The 9,512-nt window shown below is 34.4% G+C and overlaps 1 protein-coding gene across 7 annotated transcripts in view; it reads right to left on the reverse strand.

Annotated features, from left to right (window-relative positions):
- LOC135079254 (tropomyosin-2) overlaps nt 1-8,568 on the reverse strand; it is a 36,051-nt gene extending 27,483 nt beyond the window's left edge. For all 7 annotated transcript variants that reach the window (XM_063973855.1, XM_063973857.1, XM_063973856.1 and 4 more), the window contains exons 1-2: nt 8,459-8,568; nt 1,193-1,344 (exon numbers count right to left, since the gene is read on the reverse strand). In XM_063973855.1, coding sequence (XP_063829925.1) covers nt 1,193-1,306 — 114 coding nt within the window. In that variant the 5' untranslated portion in view covers nt 1,307-1,344; nt 8,459-8,568. The remainder of the gene's footprint in view (nt 1-1,192; nt 1,345-8,458) is intronic.
- Nucleotides 8,569-9,512: the final 944 nt, after the last annotated feature.

Below are 9,512 nucleotides of genomic sequence, written 5' to 3' on the forward strand. Positions count from 1 at the left end.
CAGGGTCCCAATCCTGGAAGATCCAGACAGAAAGATGGTTCCACGCTTTAGTGGGTCGAATAGACCCATGCAAATCAGAAGAGAACTAGGATGTTGATGAAATGCTAAAAGCTCGTAACCTATGTAACTGCAAGCTTTTACATGGGAAATATAAAGTAAGAGACGTATTTTGAGTAAAATTACCTATTTATAAAGGTGCCGGATACAAAAATACAACCTAGGTGTATCTGTCTGATGTAAACTCAATCTTTATTAGTGGCAGTACTACGATTTACATACATGTATATTAATTTATGGTTCGGTACAGCCTAAGGGTTTTTCTTCCTAGGCTCAGAATCGGATAGAACCATGGTTACTGTTTCGGTAATGTTGTACCTAGTTACTGTTATCTGAATCAAATGCTTTCTGTGATTCGAAATTGTGTGATTCAGAAAAAGTCTGCATATTTTAGTCATTATTTAAAGATAATAGAAAGATCTTATGTATCATCTAAAAGTATCTCAATAAAATAGAAAACAAATGCAAATTAATGTATTCAAGCAGTACTTACTTTATGTAACTTTCATGAATAACGAATATATTAAGTAAATCAAGTTGGTAATTATGCTATTATGTTACTATAATGTTTCTACTCACAGACGCAGGCATCATTGTCATGGCCTCGATGCATTTACATACACCGGCGTTACTTATGTATTTAATAACCGCACTATCTTTCTGCTTCTAGGTACTGTATTATCTAATATTTACTTGCATAGCTAATTAACTAATAAGTATTAAAAATAAAATGTATAGGTACTTTTCAATACTTAAATTAGACGTTGAAGATAACAAACAATATTTTGGGCATCTTTTGCGACTTTACAATAGTTACCGAATGAATAAAACAAATGAAGCTCACTACAGTTCATATGATTTTAAATGTTTTGTTTTCCGTTCATCTCGCTTGACGACCCTTTTCGGCCAGGATTTTTTTCTCAAAATTAAAAAATGATAGAAACCTCTATCATTTAGAATGCTACTTTTCTAAGATTGCAATTTTTGTGTTTTTTTCTTCTTGAAAAAGTGAGATTTTTTTCCTGGCTGAAAAGGAAGGCTTCTAGACGAATAACAAAGGTTTTTTTTTCTGAAAAGAGCAAAGAAGTTTGGTTCAAAGTAATGCTACGGCTATTTATAGGTCACGATCTATTACCTTCTCGGCACGGAGGTTGGCGTCCTTGGCCTGCTGCTCGCACATGGCGGCGCGGTCAAGCGCGTTGTCCTTCTCCAGCTTCATCGCCTGCATCTTCTTCTTGATCGCGTCCATTTTGGCGGTTTGTGTTTGTTACTCCCTTGTGTTAAAAGCTGCAAGAATGTTCACAGATGTTAAGATAGATCTCACTAGGCTCGAGGTTTTTTACAATAGTTTAACATGGTTTCAAACATTATCTCCTTGTGCATTGGTATTAAAGCAAAATCGCTTTTTTACACTCTACAGGTTAAGGAAAATTTAAGATTTTCCGACTGAAAAAAAAGATCTAGCTAGGTGGCACGGATAAACTAATGCATGTGTCCATCAGTGGACTGATGTGGCTCAGTGATGATTATGATAATCTTCAAATAGCTTTGAACGGAGCTACGTGTCTGATTTGTTTACAATACAGAACAATTGTTAAGTTAGCCTCACCGAATCCGGGCTGAGTGCAGCATTAGACTATTTATGGAACTAGAGGTGCATTGATCTGACCGAGAGATTAAGCAAGCCATTACAACCGACCATTCGTAGGTTCATAACGCAATTGTCTATAAAACGGCCTATCTCACTTGTGAATCGGAGTAATCCTCCCAAAATTAGCAAACAAAAGAACAAAGAGTGTAATCTTTGACATTAATCATCGCAACACGCGTTTGACAGCATTGTTAGAGTTTGCGCTCGGTCGTAACTAACCATTTCTTGCAAAGAAACAAATTAAGTAATTCACCTGAGTACAGTCAGCGCCACAAGGATTATGCAATCTAGTAGAATTAAATTATTGAAAGCATTTATCATTAAGCAGTCCGAGACTGTTATAAACTCTTTTGTTTACAAATAATACTCATTTTAAGTAATAAGTAATAACGTCAACAACAATAACATTATTTGCCAATGTTAGACAATTAGGTAATTAGTTTGTTTACCAAACATTTTCAGCGTCGATTTTACTACCAGCAGTGTTTCACAGTCGGTTCAGACTACCTAACGAACGATTATCGTTTTTCTAATCGTCAGTCTCAGGGTTAAGGACCCGCATTGCCGGTCATTTTCCACATCAACAGGCGGCCTGACATGGTTCACGCTAATTGCAATCAATTTGGTAATCGAGTTTTAGTCGGCTAAGTCACGCCAGAAGATAAATTATATTATTTGATGACTAAACTGTTGGATTGGAGCAAGACGGTAGCATACAGGAAAAGGTCAAAATATTTGTTTTAAACATGATCCGTATTGAAAACTGTCTTCTGTCGCTGTTTTATTTGGCATTTTCCGGGAAAAACCTTTCTACTTTAAGGAACTAGTTGGACGGCCAGTGGGATTGTTGTACACTACTGAAACCAAAAGTTATCTGAAAAATTACTAAAACGATAACAAACTGCCAGACAAAGCTACATTCGTATTTGCTGGTAAAGCTTTGACAGTTATAACGTTATTAGCATTTATTTATGTGAAACCAATACTCATACGGTCCAGCAACCGCGAACCGGAACAAATGGTTTAATCTCAAGACAGCAGTCTGTGCCACTCGCCTTGTAATGGAGTGCGCTCATTCGTAAAGTATCAATACAGAAGCATTATGGAAATATATTTTAATTATCATGTTACTGCTGGTAAACACAAAAACTATGATTTTTTTTTTTGTTACAAAGACTAGACAAGTTAGGGTGGATTCGACCAAATAAGTAAATATTATGTCAGAATAAATCGTCAGTTTTGACATATTTCCCATGCTGAAACTGACAATGTACCAGTATACCAGAAGTTATTCTCGGATAAAAGTTTCTCGGGCCTTAGAATTATAAAAACGACGATTCAATTAATACTCAAGTCACAAATAGTTTTATAATTCTTCGTAAAAAGAAACATTAATTTCGATGTTTTCATTTTTGTTCAAATTGCTTTATTACACTTCTTTCAACTTCATGATTTTTATTTGGGTAATAAAATTCATGAAGTTATAAAAAGTGTACAGGAAATTAGGAAAGTGATTTTCGTTATTTATAAGTGTGCGTATTTTATTATGACATTAATCATTATCTATTTAGCTATAAATAAAAGTGTTTAGACGTCCTAAGAATCGTTGAAATCATCAAAAATTGTTTTGTTTCATTTTGAGGAGTTTTATTCTTCCATTTGTATTTCGCGATTTTATACCCGGTTATAAGTAAAGGTAAAGGTATATTATGTAGGTACTACATAGCAACAAAGTATGACACATTCCTTGGATGCCGAGCATACGTGATTCAAAAGAAAAGCATTCCGGTGCATGAGTCACAGTTCGCGATAATTCAAAAGGACGCGGTCGATGACGTCCGATCCCTCTCAACATCCTTACAGGCTATACGAAGAATCTTGTTTCCTGCCTTACTTGACTTTATAAAACTATGATTTCTTCATTTTGCCTTACATCGGTTTGGAATAATGTGTCTTGAGCTTTGAACTCCTGCTTCATTTCGATGATAGTTTAACTTTTCCCCGGAAACAAACTTGACCTTCACTGGTTGGGTTTTTATTGGCGGTCAAGCTGTAGATCCTGGCTACACAGGGGTTGCAGCGGTGGGAACTAGAAGTGGGAATAGTCCCGTTGCTTTGTTCTGATTATTTTTGTTTTTTTCAGGACTTTCAAGCACCTTTTTTCATTTTCACTACATAGCTATATTATATTATTAAAGGAGTTGCAACGGTGATAAGGCGAGATTAATACTTTATTGGTCCATACAATTAACTAATTGGGAATAGTCTTGTTTTATTAGCTTTAGTTGTTTACATGAAATTACGTACTACGATATTCTTAGAAGACATTTAGCCTTTATACTTGAACGTATACTTTTAAATCCACAACAATTTTAATATTTCAGAATCACATTTTTGGTGCAAACATAAACAATCAAGTTCCTAGGAAATTATTAATTTATCAAACAACACTGATAGATTTACCTACATACACACATTTATTAAATCTAAAATCGTTACAAAAGCCGCAATCGTACAGTCACAGATTAAATACAAGCGTACAGTTTTAATACATTGTTTACACTACTGCGTTTATTTTCTTCTCTTTGCAATGAAACGCATAAAATTAATTAAAAGCTACACCACACGTTACAATAAATATAAGTGAATGACTCGTCCCAGACGTTACGTCAGAATGCACACAGCAGAACTGGGCAAATATGAATGCATTTCTCGAATACCGCGTCTTCAGTAAAGTCATTATTTTCTTATTATGCCTGTGATATGCAGATATTATAATGATACCGTGTTCATCGTAACGTTATGCCACGAATGATCTAAACACGCTTTATTTATGAGGTATTTTAATGTACATTTAACCGCTGTCTACTTACAAAGTACGTTATGCGTACTGTATTTCCAGCGCAAGAGTAATTTTCTATGTTTTCAATATATTTAATAATACAAAAATCTGTTTAATCTCTTTAGTGATGCTAAAAGACAAGTAAACTTATTGGTATCCTTTGGTATCATTCAAAAAGAAACTTTTTACTGTAAAAATAACTTATTTCTTTTAACTTTTTTTGCTCGGGAGTAAAAAAGTTCAACGCTACGAGACTACGAAACAAATAAAATAAACACTAAGGTAAACGGCTACTAGTTCGTGATAGTACGTAAGTTCGTAAGTTTTTTTTCTAGCTCAAATAATAAGCAAATGGAATATTATTTATAAAAATTCTTCATTACTGCAAAAACTCTATTATTTAAGCTATCTAAAAAACCAAGTACCAGCATTGTGGCGCCAAAAATGAGAGTAATACGAAGCTTCAAACTCTCAGAGAGCCAAAAACAGCCGTGCGGCTTGCAAAGGTTGCTCTCACCGTAAGGTTAGCGCTCCAACTTCTTAAGCTTATAAAAAGGCGAAGGAACGTCCATTTAAATAAAACTTGTAATAGTGGTTTCATGTGTTCCTTGACAATTGATTTGGCTTAGAAAAAAGTTATATGAAAACGTAGAATTCCTTTAAAATTGCGATTAATTGACTCACGAAATAGCGTACATATTATTTTTCGTGTGTCCCCTATTTCGTGACACTACCGATTCAAGGATATTATGGATAACATTTTGATGCTTGGTTTTTAAATAATTATTTATGATAATTTAAATGTAAGTTATGAAACCAATAATGCATTTATTTAAGTTTCTCGTGACCTAAATTCGGTATATGTTTCGTTCACTAGAATTTATATGACACGAGTTTGAAGTTCACATATATGACCAATTTTAAGATAAATTAGCATAAGTAGTACCAGCATAATTTTGGTTTTATTTCGATTTGTCTTATTTATCTTTGTTTATTTGTATTGTATATGGGATAGATAATAGTTAATTGACACATTTTGACAATAATCCATGAATTTTACCTGGGGAATTTGGAATAATCAGTATCACGAAACAAGGAACCGTATTATTGTTACTTTTTTCCAAGTTCGTGATATATAAATGTATGGTGTTAGGTACTTTTATGATACACACCATCAAAGAAATCGACATATTTTTTAGTTTTTAATACTTACCTACCTAAGAAATTAATTAATTACTTACTTTTATTATGAGTCATTGGCGTATCTGGGGTTATTTTCAGGGGGGGGGCGCTACCCTCACTTGAAACAGCTCCAGGGGTGGGATTATGGGGAGAAGGGGGCGGGGGGGTACAAATCAAAATTTTATTAATACGAAGGGGGGGGGGGGGGGGGGTAAGTTACCCCACATTTCTAATGGTTATATAAATATTTTCACATATCGCTAGAAATAACAAATCACAATTTTATGGGTGCGAGGGGGGAGGGGACTTAACATAAAATATATTTTTAATGGTTATATAAATATTTTCACATATTGTTAGAATTAACAAATCAAAATAAATTATACTAGACACATTATATGAATGTTTTAGGTAAGTAATATCGTCAATTTCACATAATTATTTTATTGTAAATTTTTATTATCGTTTTTAAATTTATTAAACCCTTAATAATTATTAAAATATCCTAACTGTATGCATAAAACCTTATCCCGAAATAGGGGACATGAGTTCACGAACTTAGAAACAGAGCAAAATTTTGTCACGAAACAGGATCCAAACAAGAGGTCCGCAGAACAATTAATATAAAAAAAAGTTCAAACTATATAACTATAAATTATGTATTAACTTACTGTCAAAAGACCAAAGTTTAGCATACAAAAGCTTTCATACTGATATCATGCTTGGTTATTTTTAAATAAAATGTTAAAGTCGTAAGAGCCTTAATATACCGAAGTAGGGGGCACTTACCTTAATTTATTTGTTTACCTAATTTGTCGTTATTTACTTAATGTTAACTCTTATCAAAAAAGTTAAATGTTTGTTGGGGTAATAGATGTATAATTTTAGTATGTTTAATAAAAACATTGTTTCATTGATATAGTCGTAAACTACACTGTTGCTGCCTTAATGTTTATATTACGAAACGCAGTTTTTTTACAAAAAATTAAATCTACGAAAATTCGTTTTAACTACACTTTAACTGAGTTAAACAGACATTATTTTGTTATTTGATTTGACAAATAACATTTTACTAGTCGCCACAGAAGCTCTGCTTGCGTTTAGAATAGGTAATTAATGAGATTAGTCATTATAATTAATTTATGTACCTACTGGTGGCTCATCAAATGTTGGCTCCACCGAGTGTAAATTGTGCATTGTGTACTACTAATTAGGGCTGCGTCGTTCTATTGTTACTCGGCGAATGTCTGGCGAGCGGCCAGCGATTGGCGAACGGGTGTCAATGTGAAATGTACGATGTAAACATCTTTCGTAGACGTTAAAGTGTTAACTGTCAATCTGTCGATGAAGGGTTATTAACGTACAATACGAGTGATAATTAAGGTTATTAAGATGAGCGTACTTTTTGCCTAATTTTTAAAAAAAAATCTGCTACGTGCTACGAATTTTCGTAGCAATCTAGGGTCTAGGAATTTATTAATGTGTTACTAGTGTAGGCTGTAATATCTATTTTCGAATTTAATTAATTTAATGAGATTACAAAGGTTTAATATCTATTGTCTCGTTAGATTAACAATATACAAGTATCAAAAGATGTAAGTAATTATGAAATTATTTTAAACCAAATAGTTAAACAGCTGAGAATGACATTTAAGTAAAGCAACAAGTATCGTAATGGAGAATTCGTCATAACCTTGGCTTAATTTGGCAACCGGCTTGTAATGGCTGCAAGGTGTCAATTTTCCGGTATTTCCAGTAAAGAGCGAAAGATACATTTATTTTGTCATGCTTTGTTGAAATGGCTTTTTAATTGCTATAATTGGTGTGTGCGTTGCTTACAACTAAGATTAAAGAACAATATTAATTAAATTATGTTTTTTAAATGAAATATCAATCTCTTGCCAGTATCAAAACCAGTTATTTTTATCTCATCGTATTGTTTGCATGCTTTGCATATTTGCATGCTAATTTGCATGCTAACTGACATTAGCTAAATAGGAATGCACTTTTAATAAAATACCAACACCACTTATGTATTTACCCTATTTTTTGAGCAAATAAATATGCAATTTGAATTTGTCACTAAATTTTTTTAAACAAAAAAGTTTGCATAGCTCTAGTTTTACGAAAAAAAAAATTAGAACAAGGCGTAATGTAGGTGGCCAGTAACTGTCTAATAATAAACATTACTGAAAAGCTGAAAGTTGTGAGACCACGCATGCGCCGCCCCCGCCCGCTCTAACGCCATTGGCTGGCGCTGGCAGCCTGCCAAAAGCGCGGGAAATGTTCGGCGTACATGGATTCTATTGGCCGCCCGAAAATGTAACCGAGCACCGCGATATTCAAAAATAGAAATGGGAACGATTAGAAATCAACCGCTATTATTGTCGATCGAAACTTGATGTTGTAAAACAATTTGATCATCGAAAGTAGTTAGTTACTTTAATCTTAAAGTAATTTAAAAAGAAAATTCGTAGATAAAGTAATTAAAGCTTTTTGAATAATTGTGTCGAGTGTGGTGTGTGCGATTGCGATCAATTTTCTGTGACACTTTTGAGAAAAACTCCGCAAAACCTTAATCTTCCAGTTAATCCGTAACCACTGCACAAGCCTACTTACCGCGACGCTTAATTAATAGCCGTATTCGTATGCTAATACCAATGCACCTTGGAGTTAAAGAACACTTCTCACTGATACACTGGGACACTCGGAGCGGTCGTACTTACATGTCGAGTCGACGCGTGCTGTGGTGCGACTGGCGCGCTGCGCGGGAGATCGCGCGGTGTCGCCTTACGGCCGGCTAAGGAGATCGCTCGTCGCACCCCGCGCCGCCAACCATGGGGAAGAAGGCTCCTTGACTTGGGACCTGAGACGGCTACCATAACATAAACGGGCCCTTAGCTAAGGAAACCTCATCGGATGACAATGATACAGGAAAATAATCGTACATAACGAAAGCACCAGCAAAAAAAATTAACTCAAATATGAAAAGAAAATGCATCCATTACGATTGACATCTTTTGCAATTTTGAATTCTCTGATTAATTTCTGATGGAGAGAAGAAAGAGTTCGCCTCTCCGTAGTTTCTAGCTTCACCTTATATCTCATAAGCTGGAGATTTCTACAAACTTGTTTCCTGGAACTGAAATCCGGTAGCCAATGTGGGACAGTAAAATAATTACACCTAGGAGTTTTGTTATTACTACTTATCTACTAAGTTACTGAACCCAGACTTCATACAACTTCCATTACTGTCTCCTGAGCTTTAGAAGTTCATATAGGAGCTTCTGAGCGACAGAAACCATACCCGATCATGAGATAGGCGTCTAGATCTTAACTACAAAGCTCTTATAAATAGACTAAAAGAACTACAATTATTACGTCTGTTAAGTAAAGTTAAGATTAGATTTGAATGAGAATAAAAAACGTGGTCAAGTGCAAGTTGCACGCCGCAGCTGGCTTGAGTACGCGCATGTTGCCAGTAATCTATGTAGGTACGATTTAAGTCGGAAAAGAATATTGGATAGTATAATTAATTCGATAGGCCTTTTTTTCACCACAAATTTTGTATTTACTAAGATTCCTTTGCGTTTAACTTGATTACCACTAGATCTTCTTTCATTACTGTGTTACATACTATAATTTATTTATTTCAATTTCCAAATATTTTTTTTTTATTAGGTCTGCAAAACTGGTTTTACAAAGTTACATACATAAAATAAACTTAACTTAGTTGGCATTAATAATGTAAAACCTCCTAGATGCTAACACCGCATGCAT

Source organism: Ostrinia nubilalis, chromosome 16, assembly GCF_963855985.1.
Source record: "Ostrinia nubilalis chromosome 16, ilOstNubi1.1, whole genome shotgun sequence".
Classification (NCBI taxonomy): domain Eukaryota; kingdom Metazoa; phylum Arthropoda; class Insecta; order Lepidoptera; family Crambidae; genus Ostrinia; species Ostrinia nubilalis.